General features: G+C 43.1%; 1 protein-coding gene across 1 annotated transcript; it reads right to left on the bottom strand.

Moving 5' to 3' along the window:
• Window positions 1-430: 430 nt before the first annotated feature.
• On the bottom strand, window positions 431-10,568 carry PROZ (protein Z, vitamin K dependent plasma glycoprotein). Its single transcript, XM_054654720.2, is given in 8 exon segments — window positions 431-942; window positions 1,452-1,575; window positions 1,656-1,741; window positions 2,965-3,096; window positions 4,364-4,477; window positions 7,289-7,313; window positions 8,670-8,833; window positions 10,403-10,568. Coding segments are annotated over 8 exon segments (1,323 nt in total).
• Window positions 10,569-22,187: the final 11,619 nt, after the last annotated feature.

Genomic DNA, 22,187 nt, shown 5'->3' with positions numbered 1-22,187 from the left:
GCTACCTCAACATAGACATTTAAAAGCTTGACATTCCCCATGTCTCTTAAGTTTTACTTATATGGATCCTGAAATAAGAATATGAATTTGCTGAATCAAACCTCAGGGTACTAGCAACATTTGAAATCACAGAAAAAATATTCAACATGTTTTGAGGTTTAGGATGAACAGTTCTAGGAAATTTAAAATTAAATCAGTCTTTAGTTCAATAACTAGGTTTACTGTATCATGACCCAAGAGTCCTGTGTGTCAGCAGAAGGAAAGACAAAACAGGCTTTTCTGTATAAACTGGAGTTAAATACATGTCATTGTTGCAGCTTCCATTGCTGCAAATAGTAGTAGAGACAAATGGTGGTACTGGCTGCATCCTTGTGTTTTCTTGCAATGATTGGTAGGGGCTTGGTGCTTGAGAGTTGGTTGTGTTTGTGCCTTACTTTATTTTTTGTTTAACCCATACCATATACCTTGCAGTGTTGGTGAAAAGCAGTGTTTCCCAGTCAGTGTCTTCCAGCGGCCAGGATCCCAGGATACCAGTCAGAAACCACGTGCCTTTGTACTCAGTAACCAAAAAGCTTCCTCCAGCCAGGTGTTTGTCTACAGCCTCCTGCAGGTGCCCACAGAACTGCCTGTTTGTGAGGCTGATGTTGAGGATTTGCTTGCAGTCCTCAGCAGGCAGGTATGAAACCTGCAGCTCTTCACCTTGGAGTTCATCACCCTCCACTCTCCAGCCACTGACTGTACCAGCCAGTTTTGGAATTAAAACGTGTTCTGCAAAGTCTCTCTCAGGGGTGCACACAGGCAGGTGGGAGCTGTCACACTCAACGTGCTCTTGAAGTTGTAGCAATGCAATATTGTTCTCACCAGTGTCTTCATCATAGCGGATGTGGATGTGCTTCTCTCTAATCTGCATTATCTTCCCAGTTCCACTTGTTCCATTAGGCCCTGTGGAGCAATGACATCTGACTGCTCTTAGGAATGGTTTATGAGACCTGAAAGCTGCATGCAAGCTGCCTGGTTGTGCTGAGAAACACGTGCAGCAGAGGAGCTAAAGGCACTCTTCCTCTGCAGTAAAGGGAAACAAGGAGTAACACACTGGCAGCTTTTTGCTGCTGGTAGGAGCACGAATAATTTCAGCAGTAAGGATGAATTTCCAGCACTGATGTGAATTTTGGTATGAAACAAGTCACCTAAATCTACTATGTTTAGCTATCTCTGAGTGCTGAGTTCTTGGGCTGTGCTCAAGAGACACTTTCTGCTTGCCTTGTAAAGGGGAATGTGGGGTAGCTGTAGTTCTAGCTCAGATACTTGACTGAGATGCTCAAATGAAATAACATCATATTTGTTTCCTTTAACAATATTTTTATGCAGCAAGAAGTTTAGTAAGCTTGTTTAAAATTTAGCTTGTCTATACTGAAATGTGCTGCAGCAAGAAAAAATGTTGAATCACCTACCAGAACCAACCCTGATTTGAAAGTGGCTGTGCAGAAGGGCACACTCTGCTGTGGTCAACACGAAGTTACTTTTTAGCAGCACTCCTCCACAGAAGCCTTTCCCTTCTGGGTTTAGCAGCAGTACCTAAGAAAATTCAAAAAACGAATAGATGGCACTGTCTATGTGAGGGTAAAGTGATGGGTTTAATGAATTGCTAGGAATACCTGCCAAGGAAATCGTTCATCACTTTTCTTCCTGGTTTCACTTATAAGGTTATCACTGTCTTGAAGTCTGCCACATGCACATGCATCTAACAAATGAATTAAAAAAAATTAAAACTTCATGCTGTATCATTTCAAGATAGCAGTATCATTTCAAGATAGTTAATACCTGCAAATGCCTACTGTTCCACCTAGACTTTGGGGTTCTGCTTTTGTGCAAAGGAAAAGGAGAATGAAAATTTCTCAGCTGGTGAAAATTGGAATAATTTCTTTGGCAATTGTAGCCATAATAGTTTAGCAATGGGCTGAACGTGGTCACCGTGTTAGGCTTGTAGTGACCAGGTTTCACTGTGCTTCATTTCCCAAATGAAATGAGGCTTCCTCTCCAGGCAACCATTAGCACATCTTGCTTTTTCATCTTTGTATCCTGTATTCACATTGTGTCAAATAGCTGAGAGCTGTGGCCCAGCCTGGACAAGGTAAATGCTGTTTTTTCCTTGTTACAGCTGTCACTCTAGGGACGTGTGTGCCTTTCTCATCTGGTTCAAACGACACACATGCTTTTTGATTGAATCACCACATTTGTCACACTTCCACTTGGTTTAGGTTGGGGTCACACACACTGTTCAGGTGAAGCTAAACCACAGGACACCTTTCAGGTGCACACAGCTGCCTGGTGCTTAGTCCACAGGACTGAACTGGGCCAGGTTGATGTAAAGCCCACCTGAAGTGTGCTCTGAGTGTGGACATCAGTCTGTCACCACCAAAAGTGTGGCTCTACAGCTGAACTCCTATTTGGCTGCCCCACTTGTGCTAATACAGACACAGGTCTAAATATACTGCTGTGGTTTTAGTAGACCTACTTTGTAAGGGGATGAAACTGAATGAGATACCTAATATGGGACTGAAGAACTAAAAAGGGCTACTGTTTCAAGCTAATTAAATTGGCAGCAAATGTTTCCCTTCATTTATTAGACCACTGGTCACCTGATAGGAATCAATTGAATTTCATTCCCAAGCAAACACGTGTTCTGCAGAATTACTCTTTACCAAACACAGGAGTGGAAAACCTGGTCCAGTGAGTGATACGTAGGGTGGTGCAAGTCCCCTCTGCTGATTCATACTTAAACATTCTGATTAAATAGCCCTTCTTTTACCATTGCTTTGGCATCTTGGGTGGTGGTCCCTAGATTCCTTTTTCTACCCAGCAATACTGCTTTAGGCTCAAAGCAGGCTGATCCCATCTGTTAGATAGTGGCCTGCCCACCCAGCCCTGAGCAGGTGCCCCCTTTACCTCCATGCTCACACCTACCTAATGCAATGCACTGTTTTTTATCCTTCCCCAGCTCGTAGCCATCAGCACAGGAACAGCGGTAGGAATCCCTTCCTGGATAGCAGAAGTGGTCACATCCTACCTTTGCTTGGTGCTGACATTCATTTTTAGCTAAACAGAACAAGCAGAAGAAAAACGTGGAGTATTCTTTCATCACTTGAGTCCTCTATGGGTTTTTTTTATTTCCTTTGTGTGGATGTGGGTTGATAGTATTTACCACTGGGATTTTTTTCCCCCTTGTTAAGCAGAACTTGGAGCAAGCTGAGTCTCTGCAGCATTCACAGACTCATTGCAAACTGTGCTCCCTCGGCACCTCCCTGCAGCAGACACTGCACCTCTGAGTTCTGGGAAAGGGTGCCATAGGTTTTTTAACAAAACACCAAGTATGTGCAGCAAGGGGAGCTGCTGCACGGTATGAAGACAAGTATTGCTTGAGGAAGAAGGCAGCTAAGGTTTCTGGTTTTGACAAAAACCCATAGCTCTCATTTTGCACACTTGTTTGATTTTGCACACATCAGCTACCAAAGATAAAAAAAAAAGAAAGGGAGTATGAACTTCAAAACATGCTCAACTTTCCATAGCAAAGCAATCACTTAAATCTTTAGCACAAAGCAACTGTTATTTGATCTAGCTCATAGGTAGCAAAAAATCTTGTATAACATGGCTGCCTAAGGCTCTGAGATGATCTAGTTCCCAGCACTGGTCCAAGCTGTGTCACCTTCTGTGCTCCCCAGAAGCTGGTCACAGTCACACCCCTTTTGCACAGAACGACCCTGCCTTGCTGCAGCCAGGGCGTCTCCCACCCCAGGGGACCTCTGAACCAGCAGAAATCCTGATGTCAGGGCTGGAAAGTAGAACCTGGCAGATATAAAAATGTAGTATCTGGCCTGGGGTTTTCCTGTGCCAGAACACATGTGTTTTACTTTATGCTTTTTACTTGCACTGGAAACAGTTTGTTTTCTGGAGTCCTTCTAACCTCAGGGACTGTCTTGTGGGGGTATGTGGCCTCTGAGGCACCAGGGTGCCTGGGAAGCCACCCTGGCACTGCAGCCTTGGTCCTTCAGGCCTGGGACCACAGCAGGACAAGCAGCCAGGCAGCACAGATGGCAGTGGCAGGGCTGGCTTTGGGGGTACCCAGGAGGTGGTTTGGTTTCAGCCCTTTTGCAGCATGCCCAGAGAAAGGAGGCTCAGGGCACTGGGACAGCCTTTGGAACCTCAGGATTCCACAGGCAGCACACATCACCCTGCTCTGCCAGAACTGTGTGTTTTACCCAGCACATGGGTAAGTGTTGGGCACCATGGGAGAGCTGGGTATGGTTTCATGGGGACAGCCTGTGACAAGATGAGCTGGGGCTCCTCAGAAGGGGGCAAGCCTTACCAAAAGCACAGTTCTCTCCCTCGTAGCCCTCAGCACAGGTGCAGGTGTAGCCACGGATGCTGTCCTCACACACACCATTGTGCTGGCAGGGGCTTGAGGAGCACCTCCTGCCACCTGGAGAAATGGAGAGGGAGGAGTCACCGCCAGCACAGATCTCAAATTACACAGCCCACATGCAAGCACATGAGCTGTTCAGAGAAGTGTTGTGAGAGCAGCTTGAAAGGAAATAGGCTAAGTGCCACTGAGTGCTCCTCAGGGGTAATTTTAGCTCAAATCTGCTGCCAGAGGTGCTCTTGCAGCCCCTGGGAGAGAGGCTGGGAGCTGCCCAGAGGCACAGCCTCCTTCTGGAGGATGGATGCTGTGAGTCACAGTTCCTGCTTTTTTACAAATGTGATATAGGACTGGTGTTTCAGGTCTCCCACGTTAAGACTGATATATACTGGATAGAAAAAGCATCAAAATTATAGAGCAAGTGTACAGCAAGCAACATCAAAATAGGAGGAAATATAACTTTTCTACATCTGCACAATTATCCTGCAGCAGCTCAGACACTAGCAAGCTTTCTCTTTCTGCTGAACTGAACATTGAAACAAGAGGGTGTCCTCACTGAGACTGAAGCACCAGGCAGAGATGCCAGTTTCCCTTCAAGCTGCCCACAGGAATGACTCCTAAGCAGTTTGAAAACACAATCCAAGTAACAACTACTTATTATAGACATAGGCTATCAGTGAGCAAGCCAGGAGAGCCTAACCTGGGACATGCTGTCCAACCTTTCTAAAAATTAACACCTTGTCAGAGAGGTTAATTCAGTCAGTGAGCTGCCCCATATGATTTTGGGGTTGGAAAAGTGAAAATCTATCAGCTACTGGGAAAAACCCCACCAATCATCATCTGCTTAGGCTAAGGGCACTATGTCTTTGAGTGTTAGATGTACTAAAATACTGGCTGAAAGAGTTCCATCTGCAGCCAGATGCCACCAGCATATCCAAGCACAATGTAGGCCTCCAGAGAGGGTTTTTGGGTGAACTGGGGGAATCTCACCTGCACAGCTGAGCAGGCAGAATTGAGGAGCTGGAGCTAGGGAGGGGTTACCCCTGCAGCCTGAAGCAGTTAGATGGATTCAAGCCTCTGAAATCCATGCTGGAAAGAAAATAAATCCAGCACCTAGCTTTATTAAAGGAGGAAAGAGAAGATTCAAAGAAGTATAGAGATATTGGCCTGATTTCTGTTACTGGCGAGCTATGGTTAAACTGTAAGCACACAGCAATCTAAAAAGGTGGGAAGTAAAAACCATCATACATTTTTCAAGATCAAATAATTCAAACCATTTAAATCTAATCATATTATAAGGGACCTAGGGGCAATCAGTGAACATGATAGAATAGAAATGTCTCCAAAGACATTGTCACTCAACGAGCAAACTGCTGTAAGGCTTGCACAAAACTTTTGGGAAATGATGTTTAAAGAGAGATTGGCAATGACCAAGTTCATACTGTTGATAAAAGAGGGTCAGGGACAAGTGTGAGCTCAGGCAAAGTGCCCTGACAGCAGACATCCAGCAAGATGCCACTACATCAGTTTTGACTTGAAGGGACAAAACAGTGCAGAACAGAGCTGGTGGGTGACCCAGCAGTTAGGTGGGTGCTTAGCCTTTATAATAAATAAATATAAATAAATAAATAAATAAATAAATACTTCCTCTTTTATTCACAATGCAGATTTATCCACTGCACCCTGGACTTTCAGGGGAAAGCAACACAGATACCAGAGGTCTAGAAAAATGAGATTATTGGAAGACAGGATGAAAAAATATGTTTGTTTAGTGAGGAGGAAAAAGCCACTTTTCAAATGCAGCACTCTCCAAAATGTTAGAGAGGACATCACAAAGTAGGAAATACACACTGCTGTTCTTTAGGAAGGAGACAGAACATATTGCTTTTAATTACAGCAAGAAAGCCACCCCTGAGGCTGAAGTCAGTAATGTGTCCTGATTGTGGCCAAGCTTGTTTGGAGGGACCATTCTGAACTGGTTTCCCTTCTCTCATCCTAGGCTAGAGAGGAAGCCTGCATGACATGCTTAGTACAAATATCCAATGACTCAAATTAGAAACTAATCCCACCCTCACAAAAGGAATAAAATGCCAGATATTTAGCGTCATTCTTCATAACCTTTATAGCACTGATAGGATTCTTCTATGCAATGGTTCCCAGGACTCAGGAATTTAGCAGCTTGTGCAGAAAAGTATTACTGACTGCTGGATTTGCCACCTCCTTTTCCACTCTTTAAACCTAAGACTAGAAATTAATAATAGCTAAGTTAAAAACAAGAGAAAAACTTGGGATGAAGCATACAGAAAAAAAGAGAGGGAATAGGGCAGAGTCACCATGAGCTGGTGCCACAGGCTTCCTGTTCAGGTGGCACTTAGTTACATCAGGCCCTCCTCAGCTTCTACAGATTTGTTTCTCACCTTGGCACCTGACAGGGAATGATGCAATCCCACTGTGCAGAGTTTGTAGACAACTCAGTAGCTTTTAATATCTATTTATCTTGCCCAGGTTTAAGTGCTAATTCTGTATTTGAGAGATTTTTCTGATAGAACTGTGCTGCTCTATTGTATCAGCAAAACATATTTTCTCATGTCCAGGCTGTTTCAGATTCAGGAAAAGAAGTAACCTATTTGCTATGATAACTTTTACTCATCTTCTACTTTTATTGTTTCTGCAGATTTAAATGGTTTTTCCTGTATATTACTTTTTAAAAATCATTTCACATCAAGAATTTTCCTTCTGCTTTACTACAGACATGACAAATAGAGACTGACTGTTTCTCATAGAATAAACTCTTAGAAAACCAGTATTAGACTGAATCATAATGTTCACAATGTGACAGTACTGTGAAGGAGAGAAATCAAGAGGCCAGCTTACCATAGTAGACATCCCAAAAGATTTTCTGGGTGAAAAAAAAAAGGAAATTAGATTTTAATTCCCAAGTAATGTAATCTGTCATAAATATTTTGCTAAACCAAAAAACATGTTATGAGAGAATATATACAGCGGTTTAATGTTTACAGAGTTGCACAACTATAATGTGCTGCTAGCAAATATACACATGAGAAGGGAGGGGCTTTGCCTACTGCTTACTTTATTGTTTCCTAAGAAGCTGTACAGGAAAATAAACACTTCACAGGCCAGAGAGAGGAACAGCTGGATCCTTTAGCAATGCAGCTCCCTGAAAAAACTGGCTGGCTATTGTCTGCAGCCTGGGAAGTGACCCCATCCTGTCCCATCCCCCTTGGCCCCCGGCAGGTGCTGCTGGAGGCAGAGGGGTCAGCACAGGGCAGAGCTGTGGGCACCACTGCTGGCCACCTCCCCCCTGTGCCCTGCCTCTCCCTGGGTTCTACAGCTGAGCCCCAAAGCCACACCTCTGCCCACCCCTCCCTTTCCCAAAGCACCACGGCTGCCCATGGGCAGCCCTACAGCTCTTTCCTCTGCTTTCCCTGCAAACCAAACTCCTTCCAGGTTCCCATTAAAGGGCACAGCATCCATCTCTGTATGTCTGGAGAGCCCCTGGTGCAAAGGAATTTGCAGCTACCCACCAGGTGAGCTCCTCTCTATAGGTCCCACTGCTTGCTGTGTATTGATTCCCTCTGTCCCAGTCGTAAAATCACAGAATTATTTGGGTTGGAAGGGACCTTAAAAATCATCTAGTTCCAATCTCCTGCTGTGGGCAGGGACACCTTCCACTAGACCAGGCTGCTCAAAGGACCATCCAGCCTGGCCTTGAACTCTTCCAGGGATGGGGTATCCACAGCTTCTCTGGACAACCTTTTCCAGTGCCCCTGGAACGAACTAACTCCTATCATTTATTCCCCATGCTGCATGCATTTGCATAAAACCATTTGAGTTGGGCCCTGATGAACCCAGTTTACTGTCTGGAGTGGCTGGAATTCCTTTGTGCTGCCCTCCAGGTGCTCTTCTGCTGGCCAACACCCCTTTGCCCCTCCTGGTCCCTAAGGGAAGCTGAAGCTGCATTTCTGTGTGTGGTCAGGATGGGACAGCAGCCACGTGATGTACTAATACAAGGAACATGACACATCATTTTCTGGAGAGGACTTGGACAATATCAGAGCTGACCTCCTCATTGCCATTTTGACCATAGAAGACACCTGCTTGCTACCTGCTGAGATGGCAAATGCAGAGGTTTCACATGGAAAGAAACCCAAACAAATGGAGCAGTCTTGTGTTTCACAAGCAAAGGATCGTGGCAGCAGTTTTTATTGTGCATGCAGGGAAACAAAATACTTACAAGCATTTCATCATTCTCAAATACTTCTCTTGCCTCTTCATGTGTACATCTCTCTTCTAGGCATTCTCTTTCCAAGCTGCCTTGAAGGACCTCCTCCAGAAGGATGGAACTGGCACGTCTCTGTCTCTTGATAACACTGTTTGCATCATGAGCTGATATAAATACTGGAACATTGTATAACAAAACACTAATATAAGTACTTAGAATTATTTCCTTATATACTTCTACCTTCTTTTGTAGAAGTATATTTCCTTATATACTTCTACCTTCTTTTGGTTGATTTGGGGTTTCAGCCATATCAAACTTACATAATTAAAGAGCTCTACTGTCTTAGCCCAAATTCAGCTGATGAGTTGAGAGTTTTTACTTCTGGGGGATGCCTGACTTGCTCCCAAGCAGGGGGAATTTGAAACCATTCCTGCACAAGACATATGGAACAGGGTGTGGTGGCACAGCCAGGGAAAAGGGAAAAACATTATTATAAAAGGCAAAGGCTATTTTGTGACTGCACAGGGGTTTCAGATGCATTGGTAGAAGTGGGTATTAGTGGTGTTAAATTATGATGGTGGATCCAAACTGATGCTCTTCAGTCTTAGTTCATGGCAATTTTTTTTTTGCTGAGAAGCAAAACCATGACATGGCTGAGTTCTCAATCAACTCTCTCTTAAGGGGAGTAAATAAAAACTACCCCTCAGCAATGCTCATAGCTAAGAGGGCTATATCCCATATCATGTTCATGTGGAAGACACTGTGATCTTTCAGATTTGAGTAAAGAGGAGGAGAGACCAGTTAACAGATCTTAAAACTCCTCTTTGCAAATGACACCTCCATCAAAAGCTGCCTGCCACCTGGGCAGCTGCTGCCACCCTGGAGCCTCATCTTCTTCATGAAGCAATGTGTGACCATGTGTGTCAGCACGTGTTTGTCAGTTCTTCTGTGCTTGGAAAGCAAATGTGTTGGGGCAGAGAATATTCAGGGGTTTTTTCTCTTTTATACAGTGTTTGGGGACCCAACACTGCTGGTTGAAGTAATCAATAATCATAGAACTGGGAAAAGTGAGAGCAATAGCAAAATTATTCCAACACTGTGTACAGATATTTAGTTATCCTTTTGAAGGATATTCCATAAGCAACTGTCTTGCACATGATATTAAAAAAATAAAAGCTTCATGACTCTGTTCTGCATTTTAAATATTATCTGACCCCCAGCACATATTTCTGCTGTGCAGTGGTTCTGCCACATTCAGCACAGCTGGCTGTGAACTTCTGCTGCAGGGTGTTTTGACTTTCCTGAAAGAACACCATCTTTTTCTTCCTTCTTCCTGGCTACTCCTTATTTTTGACAAACCATGGAGGATTAACACAGACACATAAACTTCTTCAAACTATAACAAGCATGCATACTGGCCTCTTCCATAGGACTCTCTCATTTTTATTTCAGCAGCAACTAGAAATATGAAACAAAATTCATTTAATATCTGGGACACTCCAGGGTATTACCCTGGCATAAATGATGGTACTTCAAAACTGCATTGCCCCATTAGCTTACATCAGTTTTCACTTAGCTGCACGAAATAAATAGCAGAAATTTAAAGAAAATTAGGAACAGACTGTTTTCATTGATTTCACTCTGTGCTACAAAGTAAACATTATACAAGGTACAAAATTACTGGTGCTTTTAGAAAAGCAGCAGCACAAATCAGAACCAAAGGAGCAACAAAACAAAAGCCATACCTGCCTGCTCTGTCTGAAGGAAAAGGGCAGAGAGAAGGAAGAATATTATCCAAGAGCACCTTGCCATGGTTACCCTCTGAGCCTAGCGGTGCCTGCCTGCATTCCTGCAGCTCCTGTGGGAAATGGCTGCAGCAGAGATGGTGAAGTTTAAAGTCCACCTGCTCATGAGAAAACAAAACCTCTAAGGGCAAATCACGGCTGCAATGTCAACACATGGGAAAAAAAACCCAGAAAACAAACCCAAAGCAAACCAAAGAAATCACTGCCCAGCTCAGTAGCACAGCAGTGCCCTTCCCTCTGTGCCCTGGCCCACTGTGGGGCCCTTCGCCAGTGCCACTGAGAGCTGCTCTGGGATTTGGGTGTTCCTCCCATGCCCCAGCACTCACTGTAACACAGTGTGGGTGGAGAAGAACAGCACAAACGTTTCTTTGCACCATAGCAAAGCACAGGCTGGGCAATGACCTCAGGGACCAATTACGTGATGGGGCCCTTTAGTACATTGTGCCCACAAAACATTTACCAGGGCTTAGCTGCAACGGGCAAATCCCACCAGCTTTGGAGCAGCCAAGCCCACAAACATAATTTTCTCCCCCTAGGGATGCATCTGAATGGATATGGCATTTTTCTTTTCCACTCTTTGGTTTGGAGTGCCCAGCCATGAAGGAGAGCATGGAAAACTTTTCCTGATACCAGGATTCCAGTCACCCAGAGATGCACAGCCAGATGGAGTCTGTGAAAGGAGATGTAGGTTTGGAGAGGACAGAAACACTCCCTGGGCTGCTGAGATATGCATCCTGTGGACAGGGTGACCCTGCTTCCCAGCCCTAGGCAAGAGGAAGGATAAACCCATTGGCATGCAATGGCAGTGTTGCTGCAGGGCTCCCAGAATAGGCTGGCTCCTGGGAAGAGCAGGAACTGTTTCTACACTCAGAGCAACAACCAGTGAGAGGAAGAGTGGATTTTTACTTCATGTTATGTTACGGGGTTATGCAGTTATGAACCAAGACCATTCTGTGTTTTCATATCATAAATCCCCAGCTATTATTTGAGTATGCAGTTCTTTTAACAAAGTATGATTGACCTGAACATCCATGGATAAATCCACAAATAAAACTGCACTTCCCATCAACTGCACCTTTGGAAACAAGCTTCAGTGAGTATTGAGGCCAATGAGGGAAACAAATCACATCCCCCACCAAGGCCAGTCCCTATCAACCCAGGCTGATGTTACAGCTCACATCACAAGCCACAATACCTGCAGCAAACAATCAACCTGTCCTTTAAAACTCCATTATGGGAGGGTTTTTCTGCAGTTTCTGCAAAGCTGTTGTTCCAGAAGTTCACTTGGTGTTAAAACTCTTCTAATACCAAGCTTAATTTTATTCACAGCCAGTGCATGACCTTATGTGTTTGTTTTGCTCTCCTTGGTATTTCTGCAGAACTAATTAAGACAGCCTCCCATCCTCTGGTTAATTGTGTGTCCATCTTTCCTCAGTAAATGACCTCTCCATGCTCTCCCCAGTCCCCTGAGGCCACCAAGCCCCACTGTACCTCCCAGCCAGAGCTTTGTTGGCTAGCAAAGGGGGAGCTGCTGCCAGTGGTCACATTTGGGGGGTGTCAGACAGCACCTCCTGTGTCTACCACTGTGGAGGCTCACCTCACCTCCCATGCCTTGCTTTGCAGGGGCTGTGTTGCTTTTCCACACCCCTCTGGCTGTCCATCCCCACGGGAGCACCTGCCAGAGGCTGCTGCTGTAGTCCCCCAGTGGCCTGGGACCACTTGCCTTTACCTTCTTGTGACAATGAAAATCATCCCATGCAAACACAACACAGCCAGTCTGGCTCCCTTTGGCATGAAAAATATGTCACCACTTGATGTCAGCACAGGACTTCACAGAACCCAGCACAAAAATGTGGATCCGCAGATTTATTTATTTACTTATTTAAAGAAACCATTTACATTTCACAAACCTAAACCTATGTCAACTAAGGAACTCTTGTAGGTATAAGTTTGTCATTCAAATTGGTTTAATATTAATAACTCAGAGCTTCAGAAGCTGTATTCTCACAAGATCTTAGTTTACATGGTCATTTTTCCTCTTGCTGTGGGATCTTTTTTACAAAAGATATCCCTTGACTGAGCAGCTGTGTCCTTGGGAATGGGACACAGTGTACTCAGTTATGCATGGCACTGATCTTGCTTTTTCTGTATTGACATCAATGCAACAGGTTTACATTTTAACTTTCATATTACTTTGGAAAACTTCATAAAAAGGGGGGGTTAAAAGGGCAGTCATTTCCTCATGTGTATCTTTATAAAGAGTTACTGGGATTTCTTTTTCCCTTCCTTTAGTTACCACAGCGAGCATATGGTGACGTGTTTCATTATGGAGTCCTGCACCCTGTTTCCTGCAGCCCTGCTTAGGGGTTGCCTTCCTCTTGAAGGGCTGCTCATTCCAGGATGAAGCCTGCAGGCAGTGTCAGATACCAAGTTAGCAGTTGCTCAGGATGGAGCAGCTCAGGGAGTTAGTCCTGGTCAGCAGCTGATTCACATGGAAGTTGTTCCTTTCCCAATGCAGCAACCCAGGGGAAGTGGGTTTGGAGACCTGCTGCCCAGACAGTGATGGGGCAGGGATGGGGCAAGGATGTGGCAGGGATAGGGCAGGGATGGGGCAGGGATGGGGCAGGGATGGGGCAGGGATGGGGACATGTCAATGCTATCTCCTGCTATGGGCTGGCCATCAGCCCTGCTGTAGTATGATGTGCCAAGGGCAGCTGTCCTGAGTAACCCATCAGATGCTTTTTTGGAAATGCATACCTCAGCTAGTGAGCTGCTTAGTGCAGTTAAAATGGGTACTGATTTCAGCTGAACACCTGGATTGAGATCAGCCAAGTCTGTTCACCACCTGCAGGAAAAAAAAAAGGTTTTCTTGCCAAATCCGAAGTGCATCAGCATTTCTAAATGAGGAGGCTGTTTCAAAAGAACATCAGCACTCTCTTTGTGGTTTGGTTCCAGATTGCAGGAAACCTTGGAGGAGCAAACAGGGGAAGGAATGTAACCTCAGGGAGCTCTGATTTTCTCCTTTGGCTGCTGCACTCATAACAAGACTGTCAGCCTACCCTCAAGGATGTGCAAGTGTCCTGATGGCCTGGCAGTGAAAACAAAAGGCACCTTGGAACTCCTCTGACATTTGCTCCATCCCCTGAAGTATTCAAGGCCAGGCTGGATGGGGCTTTCAGCACCTGGTCTAGTGGAAGGTGTCCCTACCATGGCAGGCAGTGTTGTCTGAGGTGGTCTTTGAAGATCCCCTCTACCCAAAGCCCTTCGGTGATTCTATGATCTCTGTAGGTGCAAGCTCTGACATTTTCTGTGCACATATTGTTAAAAATAGCTATTTTTGTTAATATTTAATTTATTAAAATACATTATTTCTTTACTTCTACCTTCATGTTTCTTTACCTTTTCTCTCAACTTATATATTAAAATTATTTTCCCTACCAAAATTCCAGCCAAAAAAAACTGTCTATGGAAGAACCAGAAGATGACAGAGCACATGCACAGACAGCATCACTGCACTTCAGCTCTTGGTTACAGTTTCAGTGATGGATAAGAATGGTTGGTACGATGGTGAATTTTGCTCTGAGATGAGGAATATCCCCTCATCCCTTGTGAAAAATGAAGCAAAATCACTTTGGAATCTGTGACATTTGGATGAAGAATTTTTTTTCCTCCAGTTTCATCTGGTAACATCTCCCCACTGGTGTAACCTGGAGTTCAGGATAAAAATTATTAAGGACGGCTCTCAGAGGAACCTAAACAGCAGATTTTTCAGGCAAACTCCTGGAACACTGATGCAGTCAGAAGTGGACAATGAAGAGATAAGAAAGCGCTTGGACTTTACCCAGAGTTCAGACTTTTTAATGCAGTTTCCTGTTCCTCTGTCTTTCTGCCTGACTTTCTCCACTGAGGACATGAGGTGGCAGCCCTGCAGCTGTATCCAGATGCTATAATTCAAATTGTTCCTTTAACCAACCAGTCACTCCTTCTGCAACAGATTCAGCTGGAGGGAAGTCTTAACATGACCTCAGCAGCACCAGTGCAAAGACTGCACCCAACATCTTCCACTCACAGCCCAGACATCTGTAACTGGGTGTGGAACTGGCTTTTGCCATCAACCTGACTTCCAAGCCTTGGAAGACACAGATTCTGTGGACTTGTGCAACTGTCACGTTGCTGGACTGCTTTTGGAGATTGACTTCTGCATTTATGACAGGAAAAAAACTCCATCTATATTGAAATAGGATGGCAAAAAAAGCTCATTCAAGTTTCAAAGTGCATCTTCAGGATGACTTGAGTTAAAACTGTCCAGTCTGTGCAGACCCAAAGAGCACTGAGGCAGAGCACTGATGATGTGTGCCTGGCTGTATGTCTTGAGTGAGGATTGCAGTTCTCTGTACAATTAAGCAGCTCTGGTAAGTGTCCCTGCAGACAGAATTTGTTCTTATCTGGTACTGAATATCTGAGGAGGTTGATGATGGTGTTTCATGCCTGGCAATGCAAACTGGGAGGTGAGGAAGGAGAAGCTCAGATGACTTATTCCTCATGAATGCATGTGGAGCTAAGGACAGCAATCAAAGCCCATCAGAGGTGTCTGTGCCCTCTGCAACTGGTTATGAATAAACCAGGAGGGCTGCAGAACTGGGACAAGTGGCCATGGAGGGGCTGGGTGGGAGGAGAGATGGATGGCAATGGGGGAATGGGTCAGCAAGTGGCAGCCCTGTGTTTTGGCCTCCCTGTAGTCCCTGGGACACATCCCAACCTGGCCCTCTCCATAGTGTAGGGCTGAGCTATAATCAGAGGTTTCAAAGGAGGTGCTGTGGGAATTCAAACAGGGGTGTATCCTTTGGAGCAGTGATGTCAGGGAGTGACATATGCAGACATCAGGGGCTGAGCTTCCATCCATGGCTTAAACACCACGATCTACAATGCACTGTCACTCCTGAATCCAGTTCATTTAGCAGCCTGAAGTTCAGGATGTGTCAGAGAAAAGTGGCAGGCAAATAATACAAATAGGACAGACTCCAGAGTGGGTTTTTTGAGTTTTTATAGGGAAACCAGACAGTGATCATTGCAGAACAAAGTTGACTGCTCTATTCCTTTCAAACTGATCAATAAATTCCATTATAAAAACCATCCCCAAATGGTGACTTTCACACTTGAAAACTGCATATGGTGAAGGTAGGGAATGAGAAAAATATTGTATATTTTATGCCACAATCCCATTTGTAACATCTTTCTTATCTCTTCCAAAATACATACTGACACACCTTTAGAGTAGAACATAGAGTACTTTTTTTGTAGGGGCTCAAATATCTCAATATCCACTTCACAATTTTACATACCACTAAACTGGCTGCAAAACAATTTTTTCTCTGAATTGAAATAAGGCAGACAGAGGATGTCAGGTTCAGATGATAAGAGAGTTAGGCTTTTATTAGTCTTGAAATATTACTTACCCTTGCAGATTTAAATTTTTTTCAGTTGTGAATGATTTAAATAATACTTCATATAAATAATAACATATAACAATTTTGTAATTTCTGGGGTATGCAATGCATTCACTTTATGATAGCCAAAACCTATGCTATCAATACATCAATAGTGCTGTTGAAGAAAGTATCTCAGGAAGAAAGTGAGAAGCTATCAGAACAGCAGTGGTTTTGGTGACAGCAAGCAAGCCTTTCCAATTCAAGGAACTTCAGTAACAACTCATTTCATTTGGTGGCATGCACAGTTAATTAGACTCTTCTGGATACATGAGTGAGCTAGGGTTTTTTTCTGTATACATGTTCTCAAAGACACTGAAAATTCCAGTTAATTTATCAGAATATGTCGTTGTTGAGACAGTCACAATACAAAGCAACATTCCATTTTCAAAAGGTTTCAAACCCAGTTTTATTATAGCACGCATGCTTTTTATACATTCTTACAAGATTCATAAGTTTACACTTTACTCATTGGTCCGGAAAGACAAACAAAGTGCTTATTGGAGCAGGCAGTTGCAGGTTTCTCTTATTTATCCTTCTTTCTTTCTTGGTTTTTATGTCAATGGCCTTCGTAGAAAATTCTTTCAGGGGTAGACATGGATCCTCATATCAAACTTCTCTCTAGCTCACAGAAGTCACTCTAAAACCTCTTCCACAAGAATATATCTAGCAAAATCTTCTGGGACAACATCCTCAGAAAATGTGACAAGTTTCTCCAATTTGAGAAAGACTGTGCTGCTGCTGTTGCTGCTAAAAGTTTCTGTATCCAATTCAGCATGGCCATACATTTTTTCCACTCTGTGCATTGGCTCTTACCTTTCCTTGTCTGCCATCCCTGTGTCAGATAATGAAAACAGTTGCTAATAAGACAATACCAACAAGTCTAAGGCAAATCAATAATAGAAGGGACCAAAGTTCCTTGCACTCTATATAGGTAATGTACTGTATACAAATAAAATGGACCAGTGCTGAATCCTGAAGCTGTAGCAAATCATACCCATTTTGGAGAGGTTTTAGAGGGCTGGCAAAATGCCAAGCAAGTAGAAAATCAGAACTTTTCAATCAGAATAATGCTTTCAATGAAAACTTTGATAAAACGTTTTGGGCTTCATTACAGTACTCCTGTGGCACTCATGATAGACAAGCCTCAACACAGAAGAATTTTGCCTCATTTGTTGAGCAATATATTCAGACTTAAACAGAAAATAGATACTTATTGTCTTTTAAAACTTCAACATTCTGTATACAAAAATCTACAAATCCACATATATATTTGGTCTTCCTCAATTTGTGTGAAGACTCTTTGGGAATTAAATGGTCAGGCAATTGGAGTTAAGGCAATTACAATTCTTGCTTTACTCTGGTAGGCTGAGTACAAATTTTATGACTCAGAGCACCATTTTTCAGTGCCTAGGATTTGTGATAAACTACTTTTTAATAAACAACAATAATAAACATTATATTTGAGGTTTCAAGTATGGAACAGTCCCAGAATAATATCTACATGCTGTTGAAACAGTCATTGCTAATATCTGAATGAGGCATCTGGAATTCTTCAGTGTTTGGCCAACACAGGAAATTGCATAAAGTTGTAATATTACACCAATTTAACTACATCAGCTCAGCCTTACCTGCCCACATCCCTCCCTAGTTTATATTTGGCTTCTAACATATACAAAATACACTAGGTCAAGCCAAGCTTAAAGAAACTGTCTATTCTATAAATTCAGCCATGTATTTCACTGTTAGTCAAGGGATAAAATGAGGCAGTGAGGAACAAGAAGGTAAGAAAAACTCTGCTAGAATTCTGTGTCTCACATATGGGGAATAAAACATGGGACAGTGGAGGGGGACAGAATATAAGTAAATAAAGGTAGTATAGAAAGTAATCTTACCCCTAAAGAGTTGCAGCTGGGTTAATTATTAAAGATTAGGAGCAGGCCTGGCTTTAACAGGCCATAGCTGTAGTCAGTAAGAAGAAGAGTGCTATAAAAGAGTGGATTGGCTACTGTGAGAAGAAGGAAGAGTCAGTGCTTAGGGGAGCTGCCTACAAGAACTATCAAGGAGGTATGAAACCCTTGCAATGTAATGGCAACAGGACAGTTTCTTATTTTTGTAGCAAAGGGCACAATGAGGAGCCCTTACCAACAATGTCATACCTGCAACCACTTCTGCCCTGGGCTGCCCCTCTCAGCACTTGCTTGATACTGAAATGGAGACACGAGATCATTCAGGGCAGAAGCACAGTACTCAGGAGAGTGGAATAACCCACTCAAAATTCTGACACCAGGGAAGCCTGGCCCTCTTGGGCCCACGGCTGGATGAGCACAATGAGGAGAAAACAGCTGCCAGTCCAGGCCCCTTGCGTGCCATGGGGACGTGCTGGGTGAAGGCCAGCCTCCCTGGTGGCCTCCAACTCCCTGCTCAAGGCCTCAGTGGATTCCTCATTTTCAGGATGGGCATCTTGGGTTTGCTGTGATTCCTGTGACTTTCAGCCATCTAGTTCATGATTTCTGAGCCTTGTGGGAACTGGACTGCAATGGCATAATCAAAATGCTTCTTGTGTGGTGGTACTGGGACTCCGAAGCATGTGTTGCATGCTGAGAGCAAAGAGCCCCTGTCCATAACACTGAACACAGTCTGTGCATGCTCAGCTGGTGTTACCAGCCTCCATTTGAGCTCAGAAACACCTGATTTGAGCCAATATATCAGAAATTGAGGACTATGGTCCTCCATCTCTGCAGGGGATGGTGCCTGCGCTGTCCCTGAGGTACCGAGCTGAGTGACATGCAAGGAACCCTGTAGAGCAGGCAGCTGCTGTGGGAAGCAATTTCTGTCCCTGAAGTGCCACTCAGCAGAGCTTGTTTGACAGAGCTCCTGGTATAAGGAATAGTTTTATGGTCAGGAAAGTACAGCTAGTTTCCATTGCATCTTGAGTTGGTTTTCATACAATTATTCAAACCGGCTGGAACACTGGTATTTCGTCAAAAGCAGACTTTAGAGTTACAGATAGATACCTACAGTGGAGGAAAATGGTTTGCAGGGAAACAGGTCACTTTCAGGGAATCAACCCTTCATGAAAACAAGAGAAAACTTGCTTAACATTCATTTGAAGGGAAACTCCTTGACAGCAGCATTTTACAATCTAATTAGATATGCAGGTGTCCTTGTCAGGTTTGGCTCTGCTAGATTTTTCAAGATATTAACAGAAGCTTTGCACATGCAAAAAGATTGGAATGTCTGAAAAATGAAGTTGATTTTCATTTCTTTTAAAATTTACCCATTTTGAGCAAGTAGGCAAGAGGGTTCAGCATTTCAAAGTATTTGAAAGTTAAACATCTTCCATTATTAGTATAATTGTTATGTACCTGCTGTTAATAAATATTTTTTATTGGAAAATAGAGTCAAGTATTCTATGCTTGAAATCATAATAGTAATTTGGCTCATGATAGTAATGCAGCTTTAAATTACAAAGGGTATTATATCAGACAGAAAAATAGACTAAGACTAGTAATTGTTAATGTTCAATTTGAATGAAGGCAAAAATGATGGAATTAAATTCAGTGTCAGTAGTTATTAATCTATTTAGGTTGCCACACGAAAACTGCAGAAAACCTGTTGTTAGAAGAAAAGAGAAAGGCAGATTGTATTTCTTTCAGATGGAACAGGTTGGGCTTCAGATGGGGTAGGTATTTGAGGAGAAACAAGTGAAATATAACTCAGTCACATTATGTTACTACTACTGAAATGATAATGAGTCTTTGTGAACAGTGTACTGTAAAGGGAGTAATTTCTTGGATTTCTGCCTATTGGATCTGTAGGTGTTTAGCATGTCCCAGAGGCCTTGAAACTAGACACCAACTTTTATCAAACAAAAGTCTAACCTGTTACTTTCTAACAAAATCCTCCATAGCATGGAAGGCCTGTTTCAGTCTTTGGGAGAAGAGGAATCTGAGCCCTGCTGTAATCACCAGTTTCTGATATGGTTTTTCCCCTGTTGGGATATGGATTTTGCAGTCCCCTGAGAGAACACACCCAATTGCACAGAATACTTTCTTGAGCTATTTTTGCTGCCATACATCCCTCACAGCTGCATAATTTGATGTTACTTAAACTATGTCCTCTGGCTAAGGTCTTACAAAATTTGTTATCAACAGCTCAAGTCACGTGAAAGGCCTGAACAATTAACATTATTCTTCATGCTACAGTGGCACTGTGTGACCGTGGTCACAAGGGTTTTCAGGATGAAGAAGAGACGAGAATGTTGACTCCATGATCAGAAGGCTTGATTTATTATTTTATGATATATGTTACATTAAGACTACACTAAAAAGAAATAGAAAGGAAAAGGTTTCTTCAGAAGCTAGCTAAGCTAAGAATAGAAAAGAATGAATAACAAAGATCTGTGTCTCAGACAGAGAGCAAGAGCCAGCTCTGCCATGAGTGGTCAGTAAATCCAAACATCCACAGGAGACCAATCACAGGTCTACCTGTTGCATTCTGCAGCAGCAGATAACCATTGTTTGGTTGCTGAAACTGCAGCTTCTCACAAGGAAAAATCCTAAGAAAGGATTTTTCATGAAAGATGTCTGCGACAGCACTGCAACACAGCAGCACTTCCTAAATGTGGTACAGATGTGATGTGTCCCATAGAATGAACTATAAATGTACTTTGTACCTACAGAACCACCCAGGGCATAGCCAGCAGCACAGGGACTTATGATTCTTCCATCTTCAGTTTTTCAGAATTGCTCCCAGTTCTCAAGTTGACCTTGCATCACTTGGTATGACTGCAAAGGAGACAAATGTATAGGCAGGTTACAGGTTTGTGGTGACTTCCTAAAAGCACAAGCAGCTTATAAAAGCTGGCTTGCAAGCATTAGTCAAACACCCCACCACTTTAGGAAATACAGTACAATTCCTGCAAAAGGCCTTTGTAATAACAATAGTTGTTTCATTATTTAAAAATTGGTAAGCTGTCAACATTAGGTAGAGCACTATTATTCCACATCTTATGCTGTGTTTCCCAGCTGTAACTAACAGCTTTCAGAGGGCAATTCAAGGAGTAATCTGTACTTGCCAGAACAGCTATTGTACTAAGGCAAAGATGAACATGGGTGTGGGTAAGAGGCAAAAAACATCAACAACTAAAGCATCAGTAACAAATGAGGTACTGGGCTCTTGCTATATCCTTGCAATATTCCTTTTCCATCTGTATATGGCTCGTGCTACCTTAGCTCAGTCCTGGTACTGCAAGATCGCAGGCAGAGTGAGAGAGCTCTTCCTGGCTCTAACAGTGCAAGAGCAAGTAAACTGCTCCTAAAGATGTTGTCTAACCTGCTCCTGCAGATTCCTAATGAGATTCCACAGCTCACCCACACAGCTTAATGCACTCCTTAATTAGCCTTAAAATGTCTAAAAAGTGTTTTCTAATGTCTAATCTGAGTAGCCCTTAGAGTGGTGGGATCCCATTACTTCCTGTCCTAGCTGTTCATCCTCATGAAAACAAAGAAGTCTTGCTTTTAGTCCGTATTTCACAAATCTCTGTGGTTGCATGTTGTGGGACCAAAGGTGAAATTTTGGTTTTGTGTTTACATAATTGCCTTCTATTTACGTTGGACTGGTGTTTCAGTTTCCCAAGACTGCCTGAATGCTCATCTCAACTTATGGTAGTCCTTCCAGTCTGGAATGAGGTAAAAAAGCAGTGAGAAAACTCTCTTTTGTCTTGCACGTTACTGTGGAAAATACCAGTGCCAGAGGTCTTCAGAGGTGTGGAGATTTGCACTCCATATAATCTTTCAATCAAGTAGCACAGTGTCTTGACCAGATTGGCACCAAACTTACAGCTGTTTCTCTTTCTGTTGCAATAAAAGTGTCAGATAAAATTATGTTAGAAGCCTCCCTTGAAGGAGAGACCAGAGGTTTACTCCATCTTTTGCAGCCACACAGCCTATCATCCTGTCTTTGGGGAAAAGTGATGTGAGTTTTCCTTTGGAGAAATTTGATGTGATTATTTTCCTGAATAGTGCAGTTCAGCAGTTTCTTTCCCCCTTGTTGGGTGCAAGTTATTTGGTAATTTAAGGAAGAAAGACTTTCTTCTCCATTGGGCACAGACTAACACTCATGTTCTTTCTTCCATTATTCAAATACTTAGATCAGCTCTTGATTTTATATCACATGTACCTTGTTATATTTACTTCTCAGCTTTTCTGGTTTTATGTCAGGACGTTTACAATTCT

The sequence above is a fragment of the Agelaius phoeniceus genome, chromosome 2 (assembly GCF_051311805.1).
Source record: "Agelaius phoeniceus isolate bAgePho1 chromosome 2, bAgePho1.hap1, whole genome shotgun sequence".
NCBI lineage: Eukaryota > Metazoa > Chordata > Aves > Passeriformes > Icteridae > Agelaius > Agelaius phoeniceus.
Note: the sequence above shows the minus strand (reverse complement) of the source record. Positions and strands in the feature narration are given on the sequence as shown.